Source organism: Ammodytes marinus (genome assembly GCF_949987685.1).
Source record: "Ammodytes marinus genome assembly, chromosome: 7".
Taxonomy (NCBI): Eukaryota; Metazoa; Chordata; class Actinopteri; order Uranoscopiformes; family Ammodytidae; genus Ammodytes; species Ammodytes marinus.
The window spans coordinates 5,541,899-5,567,103 of record NC_137211.1 but is presented as its reverse complement, the minus strand read 5'-3'; the positions used below and the strand labels follow the sequence as shown (position 1 = coordinate 5,567,103).

General features: G+C 40.5%; 1 protein-coding gene across 1 annotated transcript; it reads left to right on the top strand.

Moving 5' to 3' along the window:
- Positions 1-23,837, top strand: LOC307253566 (uncharacterized protein). The gene is made up of 10 exons (XM_080031676.1): positions 1-214; positions 3,429-3,490; positions 5,532-5,753; positions 7,180-7,296; positions 10,542-10,598; positions 12,568-12,669; positions 18,809-18,895; positions 19,876-19,948; positions 20,601-20,699; positions 21,254-23,837. The coding sequence occupies exons 1-10, from the start codon at positions 79-81 to the stop codon at positions 21,427-21,429; spliced, it is 1,131 nt and encodes a 376-aa protein (XP_079887802.1). The 5' UTR covers positions 1-78; the 3' UTR covers positions 21,430-23,837.
- Positions 23,838-25,205: the final 1,368 nt, after the last annotated feature.

Genomic DNA, 25,205 nt, shown 5'->3' with positions numbered 1-25,205 from the left:
AATACCTATATAGACTTGAAAAATATTTAGGAACGAAAATATTGTCGCTAGAAAGACGGTGTAGATACTAGAGCAGAGATGGGTGATGTGAGCGAAGAGGCGCTGCTGGATTATTTCTACTCCACCGGAGGAGGCAGTTCAGGCAAAGTGAAAAATGCAGAGATACTGAAGACATTTAAGCCCTTTATTGGCCACAGTGACTTGCAGTTACGTGGTAAGTAGCCATAGACACTGAAAATAGTATTGTAGCTTGTCGTCGTGTCGTGGGAATTAGCTTAAAGAAAAGATGAACCCCGAAAAAAAACCGTTGAAACGTGACGCGAGCTCGTGCTGTGTCTGCCTGTGTGTTTGTTGATGGAGGGATGGCACTCATATTAAAATGCCTGCATGTTTACCTGACACTTCTAATGTGTGTGGACTAATGTGATTCATCATGTTATAGCCTGATAACTAAGTAGGCTATGCTGCTTCTAACAAACCGCTGTCGACTCGTGCGTGTGTGTCTATTCATTGTTCCCATTTGAAACGCAGACATCTGGTTTGCATTAAAAGTAACTGCAGCTCCTTCCAGCAGGAATTGTGTCATTTCCTCCCTCCAGGCCAGTGGTACTAGCTGCAAATGGACAGGACCTTATGTCTGTCTGTGCATTTATGATTGTAGGCCTAATGTTTGAAATGATAATAAAGAATTGAGAGAGAGATAGAGAGAGAGAGAGAGAGAAAACTCAACCCATAGTCCATTACTAAAATATGTCACCATGCAATGAGACTTTAAGGGGATCCTGTCAACCCCCATATCACCTTCACCTCAAGCAAATTGAGATATAGCTATGCGCATTCACCATTGTAGATATTTGCTCTGTAAACTGGTATGTTAACAAAGGGTATACATGTAAACGTTTACAGCCCGTTTACAGAGCCTAGTCTGTCTGTGTATTAACACTGGATTTTTCTTTCAGTTCACAATGTACAGCAGATTGTGAGTGATTTTGACAACAAGCGTTCTCCAGAATCGCTGACTCCACCTTTAAAGTGTGTCTGTTTGCCAATGCATCATTGCCCAATCCAAAACTCTTGTCATATTTGGCTTCTACAGAAAAATGTTTTTGGGCCTAATGTTGTGCTTGTATTTTTGCAGTTGCTACACACACGTAACAAACTGCAGCCTACCAGTAAGTCTATTCCAGACCACTTTAAAGCTGAACTATGATCCTTCTTACAATAAGAAAACACACATATGCTTTACTTAAATAATGCAACAATTTTTTCAGTCATTTTTGAAGCAAAATACCCAAAGGTTCCAGGTTATCAAATGTTAGCATTTCCTGATATTTGTGGTCTTACATTGAGATACATTGCATATTTGTGGGTTCCAGATTGTGGGTCGAACAAATATAAGGCATTTGAAGAGCCACCTTGGAAACTGGTATAGACAATAGTCAAACCTTCTATACCATATGAATCAAGCCCATGCAAAGTCAAAGCACACATCCTTCACTAATGACAGAATTATAATACAGTTTTAATTGCATAATATAGTTGCCCCAGATGCTTATTAATGCGTAATGATTCATAATCTAGTCATTCTTCTGTGCTTTTACCTTTGGCACGGCCTGAAATACAAACATATTGCTGCATAACATCCCTTAAATGATTATCCATTCCAAAGTGACCTTGTATAGCGCAGGCTGCAGTGTGTGTGTGTGTGTACTGTCCAGATGCCATGTCAGCAGTGCAGTTGTTGACAGAGGTTTAAAAGGACTTGCCTTGATACTCTGCCATCTGACATGGCTGTTCCAATCAGAACAAGTGCTTCCCAACACATTTAAGGTCTGTCCATAGCATGTGGCTGCAGATTTCCCCAAGTCGTAATTGTGATGATAGCGTTTTAATCATAATTAAGTCCACATGCATGACTAACTCTAATGCTTTTTTTTCATCATCAGATCGGGAAAACTGGGGCATGTAATGGTGGGAAGTGTAGCGGCACAGTGGGTGGGAGGTCGGTGGGTTTTTAGGTGTGTGTGTGTGTGTGTGTGTGTGTGTGTGTGTGTGTGTGTGTGTGTATGTGTGTGTGTTTGTACAACTATTTTTGTGAGAACCAACTTGTGTTTTAGACCTTAGAAGTGAGGACCTTTTTGGAAACAGAGGACATTTTGGCCGGTTCTTACTTCGGGACAGGCCTTTAAAGGAGCTGTTTGAGGGTTAAGACTGTAGGTTTTAAGGTTAGGTTTATGTGTTAGTTAGTGTGTAAGGGTTGGGGTTAAACAATTATTTTTGATGGTTAGGGTAAGGGGCTAGGGAATGCATTATGCCAATGAATGTCCTCACAAGTATAGCAGTATAAACGTGTGTGTGTGTGTGTGTGTTGCTGATTTGTGCTGACCTCTGGCTAATAAATAACTAGCACATAGGCTATGCTGCGTTACTGTGGTCAGCAAAAACAACATTCTTTTGGGTGAGACAGACAGATGTAATTGGCTGCTTCCTTTTAGATTTCCTGTTGTTGCGTTGGAACTATCTCACTAACAAAAGTCCCTTTCCGTCCGAAACCAGGAAGAGGAAACACTTCAATTGTCCCGAGCTGCATTCCTGTGTTACACCTACAGGCATGAATGGAATACCTAGGCCCTGGAAAACGTGGCTTGTGTGCGTAGCCGACTTGGCTGCTTGATAACCACACACAGTCACATCTCACACACATGCCTGGATATCTGTAAACAGAAGGCAGAGATAGCTTTATCTGATGTGGGCTATCGGTTGAACAGTGGCAGTGTGTGTGTTTGCTTCCCACACAGGAAAGATTAACAGTGGTGGATCTTTGAGTGACTCAGGGTTTTTTTTTATTTTGGGGATCCACTATCTCTTTCCTCTAGTCTCCTTAGCTACTTTTGTTTTGTTGTGTTGCTGAAGCACACGTATTTATCACCATGTGGTCTGCTTCAAGATTGGTCAGATGGACGTGCACTGCTTTGTCTTACATTAGATGAAACCACAAAAACAACGTGTTCACGAAGTCACTCCTGTCAAAATCAGTGAATATCTTCACGATCTGCTACCTGTCTGCACTGGAAAAAATCAATCTGGTGTTAATGCACAGCCATGGCCATGTGTATGGGGGCCTACCGTAGCTAGCAACATGCCTGTTTATACTGCTGCAGAGGTGACTACAATATCAGCAAATTTCTATTAACACCAAATTTATATTTTTATTTATTTTTACTATGTACAGGTACTGGATCGTAAGTAGATATTCACTGATTAAAAAAAAAAAAAAAAGTTTTCGGACAACACGCATTCTCCAGAATTTCTGACTCCACCATCAACCTCTCCCCCATATAATGTGACATGTTTGGTGTATTATTGTGAGGAATCTGGAGCTATATTTAGTTTACTGTTTTTCTCATCACATATTTTCCCCCTTGCAGCTAAATACAGAGAGGAGTTCAAGCTCATCATTGACCGGATCGCTGTGGTGAAGTCAGAGAATGTGAGTAAAACTATCAAAGTATTTTGGGCCTTTTTGTGGAAAAAAATGCTCCCAGCCTTTTCCCATGTATTCAGTGCTCATATTTCAACCCTGAGGCACACACACACACGCACGCACGCACGCACGCACACACACACACACACACACACACAGGCAAATGTGTAACGCTGCTATCAAAACGTGTTGGTCCAGTTAAGCTTTAATGACCCAACAAAGAGTTGTCTATTATGTTTTTTTATAGAACCGTCTGAGTTGATCTTCCGTGAAAAGGATTCACATCGTCAGTTTTCATTTGACTTTTCTGAAACTATAACTGCAAAATGTATTCAGACAAACTAAATGGAGGTATTAAGTATAGACTAAATGTATTGTTTGAATGGTTCCTAATCTTTTTTTTTTCTTATCAATTATTTTTGGAAATGGACTTAATCATCTTCAAGTTCCATGAGAAGATTGACGTCACTCTCACATGAGTCTGTTAAAGGCGCCCTGAGGAATTTTCGTGTAAACAAACAAACAAAAGTAATGTTTACCAAATAACTATGTGTGTATCCTTAAGGTCAACAATCCATTTCCTTTCTCTTAAAACAATCTTAAAGCTTTTTAAAGTATTTTGAATCCAGTTTTGTTTACCAACAAGCAGTCTTCTTCTTCACTGACATTGCAGACACACTGCAGCGTATCATTGCGCGTTATCACCCCCTGTAGATCAGCAAAAATAGTCCAAAACTATTGACTGGAATCACCTAAACCGCGTGCACACAAGTGGGTGGGACTTACAAAAATGAAGACTCACTCAAAGACAAACGTCCTCACATTGCGTTACTAGAGGTCTTAAACCTCCAAGGGTTGAAGCTAATGCCAGGCCAGGAGTAGATTAGCTTAGCCTAGCATAAACATAACAATGTTTAAAAAAAAAAACAGTTAATTTGTAAATGTTCTAACTGTAGCTTCACATTTAGGGGCCCGATACGTTTTTTGTGCATGTGTTAAGTTTCCACATCAGTTGCATATTTGACCCCGACCTGCATCTCAAAATGTCACAAAATCATGTTGGTACTTGCTCGTCCTAAACTCTAATATGAGGAAAGCACAGAGACACTCTCCCCTTTCAGAGGAGTAATGAACAACAATGCTCGTCCATCATTCTGCTCAGTGCAGGTCTGCAACTAACGATTATTTTGATAATCGATTAATCTGTCGATTATTTTCTCGATTAAACGATTATTAATCGATTAGTGTTTTGGTCCGTAAAATGTCAGAAAATTGTGAAAAATGTTGATACATTTTCCAAAGCCCATGTTGACGTCCTCAAATGTATTGTTATGTCCAAAACACACAGATATTTCAGTTTACTGTCATAATAGGATTAAAGAAACCAGAAAATATTCACATTTGAGAAGCTGAAATCAGAGAAACGATTAATCGATTATCAAAATAGTTGGCGATTATTCTAATAATCAATTAATAATCGATTCGTCGATTAATCGTTGCAGCTCTAGGTCAAACATTCAAATAAAGCAACAACAAGCAAAACACAGTTCAACTTGAAAAATTAAGCATTCTATACAACAACATAACTGTGGCTTTTACTGTGAAGTTTTCCTTCTTTTTTTAAGGCGAACTGTGCTCATTTTTAATCATTTTATCAAGTGCATTTCCTTTTATCATGCATACTTTGTTTTATAATGGGGCATGTGCATTACTCTATCTCAGTGCCTGAGCAATCTCCTCTCAGCCAGGTGGATGATTTTTTTTAAGTGCATTGTTGTCTTGTGTAAAGAAATTAAAATGAATGTATCCTTTGTATGCAGCTTATGTCAGCACTTTTGCATAAGACATACAGTATTTCCTTTGCGACCATAAAAGTTTATCTTTCGGGGGCTTTACTGCATGTCATCCTGCCTCTCTCTCTGTCTCCCCATTTCAACTCTGTCCTATCCAATAAAGCTTGAAAATGCCAAAAAAATAATCTTTCTTAAAAATAAAAATAAAAGTTTATCTTATCATATCTTATCTTAATTGACTGTGTTTGTTACAGGGGGAGAAATATCTCGTCCTAAAGAAGAAATACAGACAAATGCTTCAGGATCGAGAGGTCAGACAAACAGGGACAGACGTGGACGGACAGAGACATTCCAGCCCGGCCAGGACTCCTGCTACTGTACAATGGGACCGGCCCAATGCCTCGGGTTCTTCCCCACATCTGAGGGAACAGAGGGATGAGCCCATGTCATGTGTAGAGACAGACACTGCTGCAGAGGTGACTGCAATATCAGCTATCTTCTAAGCGATTCTGGAAAATGCTTGTAAAATCAGTGGATATCTCCTCACAATCCGCTACCTGTACGTACTGTGTGTGCGTTGAAAAAGATTGTTGTGAAAAAAATCTGGTGTTAATACACAACCTAGGCTCTGTAAATGAGTATGTAAACAAAGGGTATGTAAACCAAGGGGGGCCCGTTGTAGCTAGCAACATGCCCTTTTACAGGGCTGTGTATTGACACTGGATCTCTTTTCAGGGCACACAGTATTGACAGGAAGCAGATCATGAGGAGATATTCACTGATTTTGACAACAAAAAATAATTAACAACAAGCGTTCTCCAGAATCACTGACTGCACCTTTAAGATACAGAATAAAGTTTAGGGTGATGCAGCAACAACACTTGGTGCTAAAATGCAACAAGCTGAATCTGCTGTCACACCATCACACCATGTGTCCTCTCTATGTGAATGACGCATTTATTTCTAGAAACAAGCCCGTCTTTGTGAGTTAACGGCCTTTTCTCTATCGACCAAGTGTCTGTGTTTAATGACGGTTGTTTGGTGCACACATTCACACACACAGAGAGGAATACATTGGTCTAGAGAAATGCTTTTTACTTAGCCGTTATTAGGAGAAAGGGAAGGTCAACCCTAAGGGCTTATCATTTTCACATAAAGGGTGGAGTTGTTTCAAATAACTAACGTACAGAAGCACTTGACTGTTGTGAAAATAAACACTGCTGTTATACTTTAATGCACCATAATCCTCACGGAGCACTTTTTACATATTGTTCCTGCAGTAAACTCTCTGTCGTTTAATCATAGGTTTAAAAAGATTAATGTGTTTCTCCTCGGCTGCTGCTGGTTGAATATCCTGGCACATTATTTGTTCACACAGCAGGCACTAGAGCAAACATTATCCGCACACACCCAGATGGTGAAGGGAAGGGAAAAGAGTGGCGCAAAGCGCTAATGCTGTCGTTTAACTAGGGATGAGTTAAAAGGTTCGAATGGCCGCTGCCTCACTTGTGGGCTCCATAAATACTAATCTATTCATAATAAATGGTTGAAAGTTGCACACCCGTCAGTGCAAATGTATTTTGTGTTAAATGCTGTTCGTTAACTTCTATTCAGTCAGTTGTCATCTTTAATAATAAACGGGGCACTGCACATTATAGCAGCATCTACATTAACGGCTTGGTACTACAGTAATCTAGAAGAATATTATTAAGGCTAAAGGGCTCCTTAAACATTTGAATCTTAAACTTTACATTGGGCTTGGTTTTCTCAGTGTTTTCATGCTCATAGACTAGGTGAGTAATCGAAAAAAAAATTCTGTTTAAATGTTGGGGAAATGAGTTGCTAACACCCACAGTTCATAGAGTTCATAGTCCGTAAACTGTCTGTCTGTATTTCCTTTAGGAGCAGCAGACAGGAAGCACAACCCTCATGCAACACACTTCACTGCAATGTCCTGATATCAACATCGAGGAGCCTAGCAACGGAGAGGATGAGATGGACAAAGATTCGGGGTCAAAGGTGAAGATTTGACTTATTCATTGTGTATTGGGCCAGTACTCACTAGCACAGTGTAACAACACTGTTGCATCTTGCCCAAAAAGTATACTGTAATTTCTATGTACTGCCAATTTTATAGGTAATTTAAGTCATAAGCAAGATCACTCCTTTCCTCTTTGGCCATCCTACCACCTTAAAGAGGTCCCCGGGCACTATGGAAAAATTTTGCTTTTTTTACACTTCAAAAGACCAGTTTCTTACTAATCAACGGATTATTCAATGGTAAAAATTATAGTTGCAGTCCTTATAAGAAACGTTTGGACTAAAGAAAAGAGCTCCAAAACATATAAAAGTTAAAGTAGTGTATTGAGGGGCCAATTTAATATATTTTTAAGTTTTTCATTATTAATGTCCCCTTATTCTGAAAGAATCATTTCACTGTACTTGGGAGCAATAACACAACTTGTATTGTAATTACATACTTATGGTATATCATCTCAAAGCTTCACAATAAAACTCTTAGGCTGTGTTCGAAAAGCCCTACTAACGTCCTACTCATACTAATTTTGACGTCAATTTGAGTATGTTGTGGTTGTGTATGTGAGTTGGTGTAGGCGAGAAATGCCCGGATGAGTACTTACTTCCGGGAAGATTTTGTGTATGGATCGATAGGTTACTTTTCCTACTCAACAGCCCCACAATGCATTGCGTCTTTTCAAACGACACAGAAGTTTTTTTTTAAATTCTTCATTCCTTCTGTGTATTTCAGTGTAAACGGTCCGATGAACCTCACAAACACAATCGATCGTTAAGTAGACAGTATGGAGTATTTACTGTACATGTTGAGTATGTAGGAGAGAGGACGTTAGTAGAGCTTCTCGAACACAGCCTTACTTCCAGGTCCAGTGGTTCCTCCTTCCCCCACCAGGTGGTGCTAAGTAAATGAGACCTAAAGTACCTTGATTTGTAACCTGCAGTGTGTTGCATTTGAGTGGGAGGAGAACTCCTTTTGTGGATGAAAAGAGAGAGAGAGAATCTGCATTTAAATTAAGCCCTCTGTTATTATGCAAAGCAGCAACATGTTGGACCTCATTAGAAAGATAATAATCATTTGTGGCCATTAAAGCGATTGGGCCTCAGAGCCCAGAGAGAAAAGATATGTTGGCCTCTCCTTGATGGACCAAACAGCAGACAGATGAAATATGTTGGAGTGTGTTAATATAGCGCCCCAGCAGCAATCAGATTAAGTGTGTTTGCTTAAGGTATTAGTCACACCATTGAACTTTGTATTTAGGACACCTGCTGTTGACAGTTGTTCTGAATTACAGAAGCTACACCTGGCTGGTTCACTGCAACGTCTTACACTGTTTTTTAATCAAAAACACCTGAGGCTGTATGCTCATCCGTTATTCTACCAACGCTTAAATGTCATTCGTAATAAAATTGAGCTTGAAAACACAGGATGGCTTTCTGGTGAAAGGGCATTTCTGGTTCCTTTAAGTTGAAATATTTTTTTTTTCAAACTATTATCAAAGTAAAAGAATAACAACGAATTAAATATGAAAAAAAAACATAAACAAAAGCCAATTTCAACTCAACAAATACTCTAACCGTTTGAAAGGGATAGGGAGAATTCCTTATCAGGTCCTACCTCCACTCTTCACCATAAACAATTTTAAATCCTAATAACGATAAAGTGAACAGACAGTTTTAAATAAAACTAAAATACTACTCATATAGTATCAACTACAAGCACTGTTAACAATTACGATTTAAATAGTTACCAGGAGGAGGGCATCATCCTTATCTGCTATCTTATCTTGTAGTTTAGTTCTTCATAGAGGAGAGCATGCTGTGGTTAGCTTATGTTAGGGATAATGTAGCGAACAAATCACTCCCCATAAATAAAGATGACGACAACATGTTTTACATCAAAAGAAACAAATGTTGGTCATGTTCATCTGTTGATTATATCTCTTAATTGGTCTGTTTTACTGAAAATATTCACATCTCAATCTCTTCTCTCAAAGTTTTTTGGGCATTTTCAAGCTTTATTTGATAGTACAGAGTTGAAATGGGGAAACAGAGAGAGAGAGGGGGGATGACACACAGTAAAGGTCCACGGGTTGGATTCGATCCCGCGACCACTGCAGCAAGGCCTGAGCCAATATGGTATGCGCTCTATCCACTACGCCACCGGAGCGCCCCCCCCCCCATCCTCCCATTCTTATGTAAAATAATAGTTCCAGCCCTTAAAGTAACTATAATTACAAGTTATGCAAAAATAAAAAAATTCTCGTACCCTTCATGCCCAAAATTTTTTTCCTCTGCCTGTTATTATTCGTGCGAGAACACAGAGTGGTAGAGTGGAGTAGGCTGGATAAACACAACCCGTCCACTTTTCATGTTCGCCTCGCTGACGTGTTGCAGTTGAAGAATGTTTTAACATCATGTCTGTGTGTTTGATCTGAGAAAAATTAGCCATCAAGACCTCCTTTAAAAAAAATACATATAGAGTGCTGCTTGAAAGTATGTGAACCCCTTGCAGCTCAGGGTTCACAAACTTTTGCACATACAAAGGTTGGCAAATAATTTGTTTAATTACTTTTAACAATTGATTTCCTGAAAAGAAAAATGTGGAATTGATAAACAAACATCTGTTATTTCATATAAAAAATAAATACTGGTACTGATAAAAATGAATTAATAATGGTTAAACTCAATAAAATTCCAAAGGCTCAAGGGGTTCACTCAAGCAGCACTGTATAAAAAAAAGAAATCCCATGCCTATCCCCTCTCACATAAATCAGCCCAAATGTCACTTTTACACACTGTTAGTGCTACAAGTAGGTTTTTGCCTTGACACCTCAACACTGTATTTGGTGAGTAAAACACATGGCGTGTTGTTTTTCTTGGTTAATTGTTAATTGGATTGTTATTCATTACCCCTTATGTGTGAAAGCGCCACCTCTGCCTCGCTCACTCATTACCGCTAGATCTGTCTGACACCCCTTTGGTTGCATCTCGTCAACTGGAAAACATCACAGCGGTGTGACCAGTGAGTGTGTGTGTGTGTGTGTGTGCGTGCGTGCGTGTGTGTGTGTGTCTGCGTGTGTGTGTGTGTGCGTGTGTACCCTGTGATTCCGGATAACGCTGACACACCATTATGAGTGATACGGTAGAGTTAACTTGTGTCACAGTTTATTTAGTCTATTTGTCACCGCTGAGTAACAGGCGTTTTTTTGTTTGTCCTTTTTGTCTTTCAGTCCGAGTCGGAGCAAGACGAGGAGTGTACGGGCAGCATGGGCTCCGCGGGTGTGGCCGTAAGTCCTCTGTTATATTACGTATTTTCATATGTTTTGTTCTTATTAAAGCTATAGTGTGTAACTTCTGTCGCCCCCATGAGGAATTCTTGAGTAATTACACTTTCGGCGCAACTACATGAGGTTAGCCTTAGGTGATCCCAAATAGAAGTTATACCTCCTGCTGTATGTCCAGGTTTTTTCATAGCAGTAGTATCAACAACTGAAACATTTCTTGGGCGCTTCCCGGGATTTTTGTGAGCTCCTGCGCCAGCGTCAGAGGGTGACACAAGTTTGTAAACACTGTCATACTGAGAAATACAGAGAGAGAGAGAGTTTTGTGGAGCTGATAGGCTTAATCAATTTTATGTCAACCTCGTTTGGCATTAGCCTGAATGAAACAGACATTCATTTATATGAAACAGTTAAGCCCTATAGCTTTAACAAAACATTAAACCAACAAAAGAAGTTGAAGAATGATGTGTTGCACTGTGTGCAGTGTCATCATGGGTGTCTCCCACTCTGCGTCAGTTGGTCATGACTCAGTCATTTATAGGAACTGGATTAGAGGTTTGAAGCTTCAGCATTATCAAAAGTGCCCACACCAGGATGTGGACAGTAGGATATGTGTGTGTGTGTATGTGTGTGCGCTTGTGTGTATGTGTGTGTGTGCGAGAGACAGTGAGTGTTTTTGTGTTTGTGTCTATGTGTGTGTTTGTGTTTTGTACAACTATTTTTGTGAGAACCAATTTGAGTTTTAGACCTTAAGAGTGAGGACATTTTTGGAAAGTGAGAACTAGGGCTGTCAAAATTATCGCGTTAACGCAGAGTGATTAATTTCTGGAATTAACGCGTTAATTTTTTTTATCGCAATTAACGCATGTGCAGAATGATCCGCCCCGTGCATCCCACCGGCTCTGTACTACAGTCACTCTAAGTTGTGGCTGACCCAGGATCAGTAGCTGCGCGCAGCCAAACATAACAGCACGCTAGCCCATGCCGTGTTTTAAACTGCTAACGGTCACGTCTGTGTCGGGGGCATAGATAGTTTATAAAATCAACTGCCGCGGGTGACAGTTGATGTCGGAGCAACAGGAGGAGAAACATTGTCCGCTCTATTCAGAGCGCGCGAGGACACAAACGTCTGCAGTTTTCAGAGGTGTGTGTGAGTAGACAACATAACGTTGGCTTCCTGGTACAAATGAACAGTCCCCTAGGACGTGTTCGCGCGTACAAACGTACGTACACACACACACACACACACACAAACAAACACACACACACACACACACACACACACACACACACACACACACACACACACACACACACACACACACACACACCGCGGACTGTAATCAAGTTGTATTCAAGAATGCACAACCTATAGATTCACAAAATAAATGCCATTATATAGCCTATATTTGCCCAAAGACAGTAAAGAGACAGACCAATTGAATTATGGTGTGGTAGGTATATATTTTAGTTTGATTTAAATTTATTTTCAGTATTAAAACCATCATTTGGATTTTTAATTAATAACAATACTCATTTTAAATGTACATATCCACCTCCTGTCCTTTATCTTTCCGTTCATGCAACAATATGTAGAGAAAATTTGAATTTTTCAAGCATATTTCGAATGGTAAAATTAATCGTGATTAATCGTGATTAATCCACAGAATCCTGTGATTAATCTGATAAAAAAATGTAATCGTTTGACAGCCCTAGTGAGAACATAGTTGCAGGTTTCCACTTTGAGACAGGCCTACAAATCGCTGTTTGAAAGTTAACAATAGGTTTTAAGGTGCGTGTTAGAATTAGGAATAGGTTAGGGTTAGTGTAAGGGTTGCGGTAAGGCATTTAGTTTTGATGGTTACGGTTAGGGTAAAGGGCTAGGGAATGCATTATGTCAAAGAATGTCCTCACAAGTATAGCCGTACAAACGTGTGTGTGTGTGTGTGTGTGTGTGTGTGTGTTTCTGTCATAGCTGGATCCTATAGAGAAGGAGTGGATCTACTCTGCGGCCGGTGCCAGAGTGCCTGACCTCTCTCAGCTGCTCAGACAAGACCCGCTGCTGGCTAACAAGAAGGTAGCAACGCCCCTCTGCTTAGGAGGAGAAATCCACTTTGCTGCAAATTGGATCTTATTTTCATTTACTTTTCTTTTGGGGCCATCTGGCGGGATAAATAACATCTGGTAACTTGGCGATAACGCTACAACAAAAACGAATGGGGGTAAAAAAAAAAAACTTGGAATGAAATTAGTGGACTGTTTCAGACGAACACACAAGAATAGCCAAATGTATTGAGAAGGAAAAAATAAGAACAAATGCTAAAAATATAAGGCTACATATAATTTATCCCATGTCCATTAGAAAGTGGGAAACTCTCAAGGGACCGCTATGAACTGAAAGGGTCGAGGGTCATGTGACAGACAGAAACAACCAAAGACGTTCTGAGGCAATTTTTTTTGGTAAACATTGGAAAACACATTACAAAGTGGTCCTAACATTTTGTGAATCTCTCCACAGCAAAGGAAATAATGTTTACTGTTTAGTTGTGATGAAGCGTTGAGTTGTGACCTCTTAAAACGGGACCGTATATTATATTGACCAACTTCATTTTTAATAACTATGACTCCAAAGGGTTTCCACTGGAACATTTTCAAATAAAAAGCCTCATCAAACACAGCCAGTGTCGACTATAAGACAACGTTTTGATAAAATCTCAGCACAGCCAGTAGTAAAAACAAGCTACAGATTAGCTTGCTAGCTGCAGTGCTAGTTCACGCACCCCTTTCCATCATGTGACCCTTGCCTTACTGTTTGGCGTTGTGGTCCCTCGAGAGTTGAAACCCCATCAAAGCCAAACTACTCCCCATGATAGGAGAGACCAAAGTTGTCGGATGCAATACAAAATGAAGAGACTTCTTGCTGTGGTTGTGTGGTATTCATGGTTTCACTAATTTATGCTTTTGTGTCTTTTTTTTTGTCTGGGCTTCAATGCAGGACTTCACCTCAGTGAGTATTTGATGTGGTACCTTCAGAAAATGTTGCATGTTATGGTGAAGTCATAGTCATCATGAGCTCATAATATTTTGCTGGATCTAATTTAATATTACATGACCATTGTCTGACATAAAGCCTCTTTATTTTCTCATTTTGACACAATGTGACTCCCGACTGTGACCATGACCATCCTTCTCTTAGGGGGTAAGTTCTCTCATTTATACATCTGCCTGCACCGTGTGTGTATGTGTGTGTGTGTGTGTGTGTGTGTGTGTGTGTGTGTGTGTGTGTGTGTGTGTGTGTGTGTGTGTGTGTGTGTGCGCACTAACTCCGCAACAACACCTGCTATAGGCCGTTGGCGATGTAAGGAAGTTAATCTACAGCTCACACTAATAAGACTAACCAGATATATTTCAGCAGTGTTCCTCGGATCTTTCATCTGTGCGCCCGTGTATTTGCACAATGCAAGCGACACTAAAAAAAAAACTCCCTCTGTCTCTCTCAAAAAAAACCCTGTGTTTTGCTTGTGTAACTTTCACAAGCTAAAACTCTTGTCCCGATCCCCCCCCCCCTTTTTAAATAGTATTCTGAGAACCCTCGTGTTAAAACATCCCAGATCATGCATTTCAAAAGGTCCACTATCAAAAGGATTATGAAAGATAGCTTTTTAGCTCCTGGTCGCCCCCCCACCCCACCCCCCTGACAACCCAAATCCTTTTATTTGTCTCCCTGTGTGCGCTTAAGAGATTTGAGCTCATGTTTGTTGTCCCTCCCCTGTTCTCACACTGTCCTGGGACCACCTTCTAAGAGTGTAGCCCTAAGCCGCCTGCCATCCCCACCCGGACAAGATAGCAACGGGCCCGCCATTGAAGTGTAATAGGGAGATGTGTGTGTGTGTGTGTGTGTGTGTGTGTGTGTGTGGAGAGGAGAGCAGTGGCGAGGGGGGGGGGGGGGGGGGGGGCAGATTAAGGAGAGTCTTAATGCCCCACAAAGACTTCACCCACTTAAAGATAATCTGAAAGTAATAGAGCAGGCTGGGATTAATTGTAGAACAATGCAGGTTGTGTCCCTGGGAAGGTGCTAAGTCCCCCTCTGGCGTCTTTGATGTTCCCTTTTAGCCCCTTTAGCCTTTCCCTGTTCGGCAGAGAGATGGATGGACGGATGGATGCCTTCACACAGATAACGTACGCAGATAGCTAGAGTTACAAAAAAGTCACAAGAGAGTCACAAGAAGGTAGAGTCTTTTAAAACAAGGAGTGAGTACGTTTGATGTGCATTCCTCAAGTCCCGACGTTGCTCGACAGAAGTTACGTTAAACCTCCTAGGAGTAACTTGTAAATGTTTGTGAAACGGTCAAATTTTTTCCTCTGATGATCATAAATGACCTGTAATAGCAAACGAGACCATAAGCGAAAAGAATGCTATATTTATATGGGTATCATGAAGGCCTTTTGCACGGGTCCAATCTCCCGGGAACTTAGACAAAACGATTTACGGCAGGCAGAATGGAAAAGCATGTGTTTATGAACTGTACTAAATCGAAGTTGACTTTGCTTCTCCATAGTCATATTACCATTATTAATCTAACATAGTCACACACATAAATACATTACCTCATGGCCATGCATCCTGCCGTCTCTCTTTCACTCGCTTCCTAAGCAAATGCACGCGCCGATAGCACACACTTGTAGCAATGCTATCCTAAAAACACTACTGCTTTTGTCCAAAGGGGGCGCTAGAATCAAAAGGGGAAAAAAACAGAAAGCTCCTCTCGGCCACTTTTGAGTGTAACGGCTCTCAATCACATGTTTGAACAGGACTGAAGGGATTACTCTTCATCCTGGGAGGACTTAAGTGTTTCCTGCTCTGTCCAAAATCCAAATGTTTGTGGTGGATCAGGTGGGTTTTGTAGATGTGCCCGTCAAACAAAGGTTTCTAAAAGGTGAATAAGCCTAAAAGTGAAGGCGTAACACAGGTCTTCACCTGAGTCAAACACCTCTCGCCCTAAAGTCTCACACACTCAATTCAATTCAAAAAAACTTTATTGACATGACTATTGTGGAAAACAGTATGGCAAAAGCGGTCAGGTGGTCAGGTGGTTTCGTATTTAAGTGTTCCTGTCAAACAGTCGTTTCAATAGGTGTATGTACTTACAGGTTAACATGTAACATAGATCTCACCTTCCCTCACTGTAAACTCTCAAACACTCAATTCAATTGAAAAAGCTTTAACAGTATTCTCTCTCTCTCTCTCGTCTACCCATGACGTTGGCCTCCGTTCCCCGCGGTGACGGACTTCCTCTACCACACAGTTTGTAAGTACATCATCATACGCCCATCACTCCACTCTATCTTCCTCCACATCAGCTGTCAGGCAGACACACACCACGGCCCATTGTGTCTACTGTTGACTCCAAGCCCCTCTTTAGCCCGAGCTACTTCCCTCACTGGGGAGCGCGTGGCGGGGACCCAGCCTCCCCTGAGTGATTGGACAGGTGTGTTTGTGTGTGAGTGAGTGTGTGTGTGGTTGTGTGTGTGTGTACTTGTTGAGTACTTTTTGAGGACAAATTTAAGCGTTTAACCATCGGAGTGAGGACATTTTTGGCTTTTCTTCAAATTCCTTTTTAAGGGGTTAAGACTAGGTTTTAGGGTTAATGTTAGAATAAGGTGTAGGTTAGGGTTAGTGTTATGGATGGAGATAGGCATTTAGTTATGATGGTTAGGGTTAGGGCAAGGGGCTAGGGAATGCAATATGGCAATGAGTGTCTCACAAAGATAGAAGTGCAAAAATGTGAGTGTGTGTGTGAGTGAGTGAGTGAGTGAGTGAGTGAGTGAGTGAGTGAGTGAGTGAGTGAGTGAGCGTCTGTGCATGTGTGTGTGTTTTTGTGTGTGTGTGTGTGTGCGTGCGTGCTTGCTTGCGTGTGTGTCTGTGCGTGGTTGTGTGTGTGTGCATTGTTGCCTGCGAGCGCGCGTGTGTGTGTGTGTAACCCCCCAGTGGGCAGGAACAGTAACGCTAGACGCAGGAGGAAAGGGAAGACGCTGCATCCTGTCCGGTCCTCGTCCATCAGGCGTGCTCACCAGGAGACCCACCGAGCCGCCTGTCAAACCGGCCCGCCAACAATCTGTCTTTCACTCTGACAGGGGACACACAAAAGATATGGGGACACACGAGCCCAGACAACATCTATCACAATATGTCTCCCAGTCTGAGAGGTGTAGATAACTAGCGCTTAACCCCTTACCCCCCCCCCCAAAAAAAAAATCCTCTTGTAGCCATTGAAAAGACTGGATAGAAATACACATTTTTTTTTTCTGTGTTGGCATCTGTTGGACAGGCTTGTTGCGCTACGATTAGCACAATTAGCGTTATTGCCGCTAAACACAAAAGGGTTTCTTGTGTGCTGTGCGGGTACAAGCCGACCTGACCCCTAGTTTGTGCCTCTCCTGTGTGTGTGTGTGTGTGTGTGTATGTGTGTTATCACAGAGCTAAACATCTGTTTCTCTGGAAAATAAACTCCAGATGAGGGCATTTAACAACACTTACAGCTGCTGTGAACAGATTTTCAGAACCCCTCAAAGACTTTCCTTAACATCATGGTGGAAAAATATTATGTCTAACGATTCTATTCTGTCAGTCAAGATTTTTTCTTTTTTCATGCCTTTTTTTTCATGCCTTTTTCAAGTTGCAAGCTCAAGTTGCAAAAAAAAAAAATTCAGGTAGTTTTTGTGCAGCACATGAAACATATGAAAAAGTTATTTTTGTATGAAAACTCAACAATATCCATATGTAGAGGAATATACAACTAATGCTAAAATGTTGACATGCTGGTTTACATTGAATTAGTTAAGAATGGACATACAGCATATCCTTTACAAATACAATCTTGATTTGGTTTAAGAAAAAAGAGATCTAACTAGGAAAACTGATCCTAAAAAATCTTAAAAAATCCTAAATATTTATTTGTCTTTTCTAGTCGTTGATTCTGGAAACAATCTTCAATACATCTAAATGCTTTTCAAAATTTTGGGGGAGTAATTTTTTTTTGTTCAGAGGCTTAGCTCTGTGTAATGGTGATACATGACAGGCACAAACTGCTGCTTGTCATATCATACGGTAAAGACATACAATTACAAATAGGTTATAAGGTTTTTACATTCAGTCACAGTTAAAAGGCAATTCTCAAATGGTTACTGTTTGATTTACTGAGCTAAGGGTCAGAGTCTGAAGGGGGTGGATGTGGCTACTTAGCACTTAGCTCCACATCTGCACCTTCGTCGGGGCTTTCACCTGTTGATAGCACATAATTGCTCCGCTTTAAGTGTGTTGGAAAAAAGGTCTTGGTCCGACAGGTGGATGTGGTTTGCATGTGTGTGTGTGTGTGTGTGTGTGTGTGTGTGTGCGCGTGCGTGTGTGTATAAACTTATACAACTATTTTTGTGGAACAGATTAAAGCGTGGACATTTTGGCCGGTTCTAACTTTGGGACAAGCCTTTAAAGGGCTGTTTGAGGGTTCACACTAGGTTTTAAGGTTCAGGTTCGAATTAGGTGTCGGTTAATGTGAGAGTAAGGGTTTGGTTTAGGCATTTAGTTTGGATGGTTAGGGTTAGAGTAAGGGGCTAGCGAATGCATTATGTCCTTACAGGTATAGCTGTACAAACAGCTATACTTGTCAGTGTGTTTGTGCTCGTGTGTGTGTGTGTGTGTGTGTGTGTGTGTGTGTGTGCGTGTGCGTGTTGTACATGCTTGCGTCTATTCTTTTCACACACGTTTTTGGTTGTCTTTGCGTGTAGACTCTGGGTGTATCCTCAGCAGTTGTGTGGTGGGGGCCTCCAGTGTTCCCCTCCCTGACGTGTAGCTGACAGTAGAGGGCTGATGTGTGGGTGGGGCTCGGCTCTACGGGTCACACTAACATCATCAATCTTCCCCCCGCGTGACAGGCGGCCGGGCCCCCCAGCCGTGGGCACAGTGCCGTGTTGTTTTGTAATTAGGGCTCTGTTAGGATGGCAGGAAACCATCTCTCCATCCGCGCACTCCCCTCTGTGCACAGCTGGCCCACTCATGCCCTCACACAGCCAATAAGAAACTGACCCAACAACGCTCACTTTAGACAACTTGTAATGAGGCTATAGCAATTATCATGCCTTGACAATGGTACAGCACATTGGAGAATATTTGTATTATTATTAATAATTTTTTTTCTTTTCTGTTTTTTTGCACACAGACGGCTATGCACTGGGCTGCCAAACATGGCAGAGAGGACATGGCCTTGCTAGTGGCTGACGCAGGTGCTGACGTCAACACCAAATCAGTGAGTTCTTTTTTAATTTTGTCATTTTTATACACAGATTTTAAAAAATATTACTTATTTTCTTTCAAACGTAATAGTTGGACAATCACACATCCATACATGAATGGATTGATGCCACTGAAACCATCATTTCTAGACAATCATTTAAAAAAAGGGGAACTCCAGCTATTAAGTACCGCACATCAATAAGTCAGGCGAGATTCATGCCAGCTAGTGAAAGGAAAGATTTGTGCAAGATGGTGAAATGGCCAAAATCAAGCAGCAGAGACCACGATACCCTGACTTTAGTCTTGATCCTACATTTCCCATAATGCAACTCAATAGCATTTTTCACGAAGAGCTTTGATGTTCTGTACAAACCAGCCTCTATTCCACCACCTTCTAAGACTCATTGAGGAGTGCCCCCAATCACCAATTAATCCATGTTATTTTTTTCTCTTTTTCTTGCAGTATGTGAGTATCCAGGTTTTTTACATTGGGAGGTGACAGTTTTGTACAGTAAGTTATTTGACTTGATGGGTAACTATGGGTTTGTGATGTAATGTTCCTAAATGATATCTATGGAGACCCAGCTGTGCAAATGTCTCACAGCAACACGTGTTGTCGCCGGGCGCTAATAAATCATGTCATGTCATGTTAATTGTTTCCCAAAACAGTGCGTCCATGTGCCAGCCATGCAAAAACTCCACCACTATGCAATTTTCAGTGAATTACCAAGCAATTATGTTTTTACCATTATCTTGTGTTTCCATAACCTTTGCTAATTTGTATTTTTTTTTTTTTTACTTGGCTGTTTTCATTGGCTGTGTCCGGGCCTGGGAAACTCTAGGGGGTAGGTACTAAAGCCTTCCAGTTATTCCACTTTAAACTGCCTCCGCCCTTTAATGTGACAGCAAAGAGAATCATTCTGAACTTTCAAGTTTTTTTTCTTATTTTCCTTTTTGCCCTTCTCTTGTTTTTTTGTTTTTTTTGGTTCCTAGGGATACACGCCTTTACACATCGCAGCGTTACACGGCCATCGGCATATTCTAGACCTGCTCATAGGGACGTATGGTAAAGGAATATTATAATTTAACTTGTTGGTGGTAACATAAATAAAGCAGTACATTTGAGTTATACAATAAAGGTGGAGTCAGCGATTGTGGATAATGTTTGTTGTCAGAATCCCTTTTTTTCAAAATAAGTGAATATTTCCTCACGATCCGCTACCTGTCCGTACTGTTTGTGTGCTGGAAAAAAAATGAATACACAGCCCAGGCTCTGTAAACTGGTATGTAAAAAAAGAAGGGGGCCTAAGGCAGCTAGCGACATGACTAGGCTGTGTATGAACACCAGATTTATATTCAGCGCACACAGTCCGGACAGGTAGCGGATGAGGAGATATTCAGTGATTTTGACAAAAAGTGATTTTGACAACCAGTGTCGGTGACTGAACCTATACATAATTGAACTTTTTTTGTTGCACATGCTTAAAAATATAAGCCCATTTACAATGTTTAAAATCATTACTAGTAAATCAATCATTCGCCATATTTAAGCCTTTGTTTTCTGTTAAATACATGTGCAGACAATCAGTGAGAGAGTGACGGATCTTTGTTTACCTTGGGATCATGGGATGTTGCTTGAAGCTTTGGGTGTAAGGTGTCAGTGAAGAGGATTACCAGATGCCTCCATTTACAAACATTTCATTTTCTTCTCTTATCAGGGGCTAAAGAAAACCTAAGGGACTACAGCGGCCATCTTGCCTGCCATTATCTCAACATCAAAGAACCCGAGGTTCCTCAAGAGGAAGAATGCGAGATACGTAAGTCCTTCGTACTTTTGCTGATAAAATACAAACGATTTGTGATTATGTGTGTGTGTATGTGTCTTTGTTTTAGTGTAAAATAAGCTTGAAATAAAGTTAAAAAACAATGAAAATAGGCTACAAATGATTTGAGGGATAATACATCACGATTTGATCAATCTGTACAAAACAGTCATGTAAAATGAGAATTTCATTGTGCCCAGCAGTCTTGATGCTAAGCTAACCAATTTCACATTTAACAGTGAGATATGGTAGTGGTACAAATCTAACTCTATAAAGAAAAGCAAATAAGCAGACATCCCCATTATGTCAAACGTTTCTTATAATTTTCTGAAAGTTGTATCTCCAATGTGGCTGTCGATGTTTTACTCTTTTTTAAATAAATATTAATTTAATAACATTAACTGTGGGGGTCTGCAGTTTGGAAACATTTTAAATAACCTTCAAGCATTTCAGTTATTCTATCTAGGATATGGTTTAGGTTGATATGCGATTAATGGATTTTCCCCCCCAAAAAATCAATGAACATTTTGCTTGCTGTGTCTCCCCAGAGTTCCAAGTGACTCAAGTGGCCAGAGAGAGGAAGAGGGACAGGAAGTTAGCATCGTTGTTTCAGTCTAAGAAGAAGTGGGGCTCAGCCGAGGAGCTGGCTCCCATAGAGGAGGAGAGGAACCCATCACATCAACTGGTTGTTCCTATGTCCAGACCCAGAAAGTTCTCACGCTGAAGGGAATACACACACACACACACACACACACACACACACACACACACACACACACACACACACACACACACCGGAATACACACACACACACACACACACACACACACACACACACACACACACACACACACACACACACACACACACACACACCAGGGACCATTTCTGAAAACATTTACATTTACTCATTTGCTTAGCACCTTTCTTAGCACTGTTACAAAGTGCTTAACAAGGAAAGCTATGACTATGGGAGCTCTCCGACACTCAAATATACACTTAATCCTTACATATATATTTGCACACACAATGTAAAGCTTCATGTATATACAAAGGATTGGACGTACGTGTTAGCATGATGTGTGCATATGTTATGTACACACTACACACGTACACACTTACACCATTCACACCGATGCTTACAATCACACACGTTTGCACCTGAACAACTCATCCACCCAATGGACCAAGATGCTTTAATAGGAGTTGTATGCTTATATTTGTATTATCTATATTTATGCTTACCATTGAAGTATTTTTTTGAACATTTAAATTTGAATGAATGTTGCCAACTGTTACTCATGCCTTACAATTTTTTAAATAAGCTCAGGCCACCTAGATTCTTTAAGCTTTTCTTTGTGATTAAGTGATCAACTCTGGACTATGAAAGTGTCCAGATTATTTTATGTTTCGTTTTCACTCTCAGTGATGAGTTCAAGGACAAGTCTGGAGATAGATATTTTGTATCATTGTTGTTGTCTATAAATACAAGGGAAACCACTAAAAGCAAGCCCCTTACGCCTAATTTACATCTTAAAAAAGGTCACAAATATAAATGATTTTGTTTTTGAAAACAGTTAAAAGGCATACATAGATTGTTATTGGGGACTATTTTCAGCTGCATAGTTGGTGCATTTTTATTTTCAGCAGCAGGACCTTAAAAAAGATGCTACAGTTCATCGTTATGAAGGCACAAGTCAGGTGCAACACTGTGGCTTACTGATGTGTGTCTAATGTATCAGACTTTCAATACATACACACACACACAATGTTTTAGTACAATACATTTTGTTCTTCTCATTTGGTTTGTTGACAAATAGGAAAACAATATAGAAAATACACAGACTTGTACTTTGAAGGATCACACTGGGTGTTTGTATGTTTTTGCCCATTAGAAATCATTTTCACTTAACACAATGCTAAACATTTGTACTTTTTACGAGTAGTTCAAGCGACTTTGACAAAACCATTGATTTCGATTAATGTTAGTATGGCATTCACATCAACGTGCAGATACACTACAGTAGGCCTATATATGGGATCCATTATGGTTAAACATTTTTCATTTTGTATTGAATCATTTATTTTAAATTCATTTGCGGTATCAAATACACAAAAGGTCAGCCTATCCCTCCCCTTCGTCAATGTGACAAAAATACACAACTCTCCCCCGTGTCTGCCCCTCCTCCCCCTTGAAATATTTCATACATTCCCCAGCGGCAACAAAAATCTTGTTTATCATTCAAACTGCGAGCATGAGACTTCAATAGCTGAATGGTCTAATGCAACAAAGCGGTTACATTTGTTAACACCAAGTTAGTGTTTACCAATAATACAGTATCTTGTGAATGCTATTGTAAATCTCAGATATACTGTAAGTAAGCACCCAGATTGCACCAAACTTCTCTTACATAGGGATAATAACATTACCTTTGTGAATTTTTGAATTAGAAATACTAGATCATTTGGTTCTTGTTAAAGACATTTTCAAATTGTACTGAGGGCAATGGCTTCTAAGAAGGTAACGAATGGATCTAAAAAGGCTAAATTAAGCTTTGTAGAATGTTTATCAGTAGTTTGAAGTTTTTTCCAATTTGTTCTAAAATGGGTTTTAAACATTCTAAACCGCCAGTGTGTTCCTTTAAATCACTATTTGCAAACGCTCATATACTGTAGTTCAAGGTTTTGATTCAATGCCAATATCAGTTAATTGGCCTTTCGTAAAGCTTTTTTGCTGTCATGGCATTTGCTGTAATGATTGAGGGATTGAAGTGTTTTTGACTGATGTGCCTACAGTTTGAGCAGGTAATCTGACCTCTTTGCAGTTTTGTTACTTGATTTGAATTCCTTGGGAAAAGTGTGGTGATTGTCAGCTGATTATACCTTAATATGCCCACTACCCACGTGTGTGTGTTAAAATGCTTTATAATATTTTGCAAAATTGAAATTTGCACTACTACATTTTGAATCAGTGTTTTTATTTTGGTTTAAGGGGCTTTTATTATGCTTCAGGCATAATTTTAATTTCTTGTGAAAAGATGATCATTGGAACAATTTTTAATTCTTTTTCTTTTTCTCTTTATTTTTTCTAATTCTGTGCCATTGTTGTTTTTTGTATTTTTCAAGCTAATTGTATAATCTGAAACTAAAAGATCATCTATTTGCACAATATTTATATAATGAAGATATTTTGGTATTAAAAATGTGCTTTCTAATAAAACGTATCCCTGTGTTCTATGCCACTCACACAGTTCCTAACCCCCTTTTTATTGTTAACTTTAAACAATTACAACAGAAGTTATTGCCATCCTAACATCAAATCTCCGCTTGGCGTGACTCTGCTTGCTCACACACGGAGTTCCTTTTAATAAAGCAGAGAAGAAACAACCTCCCAATACAATAAAGCCAGTTTCTTTTAAGCCGCCTTTGATCTTATACTCTTAACTACCTGACTTTGTGGGCTACAGATGGAGTAAATATGGGCCACTGCTAACTCTCCATACGGCCTGAGACCCTTAATTCCTGATTAGCTGAAAAGGGCAGCACTTGCTTTTTTTGGGGCTCTCTTCGGATATCAGACGACACACCGAGGGGGGACACAGCCAAGTGTTTTTGTGGCAGATTTTTTGAAGCGAGGATGTTGGTGGGATAAGAGGGGAGTTTCTGTAATAGATACTTATCTTACTGCCCTCGAGCCCCTCAAACAATGTCCCCCTCTGAAGAGATTATAACCCAGGGAGGGCACATTAACTCTAATCCCATGCTTTGAGGGCCTCGCACCCCCCATACCACCCTCTGTCCCACTTATTCCAACCCCTTCTGTTGTTGGGCGGAGGGGGGGGGGATACCACCTTGTATCTAGTGCATGTATGAGTAGGGCCTGTGGCTATACGCACGAGGGCTGTGTGTGTGTGTGTGTGTGTGTGTGTGTGTGTGTGTGTGTGTGTGTACTTGTAGAGGGATCTTTGTGAGGACCAATTTTAGCTTTTAACCATCAGAGTGAGGAGGTTTTTGGAAAGTGATGACATTTTGCCTGACCCTTACTTCTTCAAAGGCCTTTCTGAGGGTTAGGAGGACTTGGTTTTGAATAAGAGGTATGAATAAGTTTAAGGTTAGTGTAAGGGTTGGGGTTAGGCATTTTGTTGTGATGGTTAAGGTTATAGGGGTCAGGGGTGCATTTTGTCAATGAGCGTCCTCGCAAAGATAGAAGTACAAGGATGTGTGTGTGTGCGTGTGCGTGTGTGTGTGTGTGTGATGCAAGGGGGGAGTGACAGTTTCAATAGCACGCTGACTCCAATGAAAAGCATTGAGGGGCTGCATACTGCTGTGTAACTGATTCCTCTCTCTGAAGAGATTAGGCGCTACATTGTTGGTTCAGTTGCTCATTTCCATGAGAGCACCGCAGCCTCCCCACCAGCGGCTGCTCGGGCTTTGTTATTTTGAGTTGGAAAACACAGAGCCCAATGTCCCGGGCTTCCTTGTTACCATTGTTTCACAAA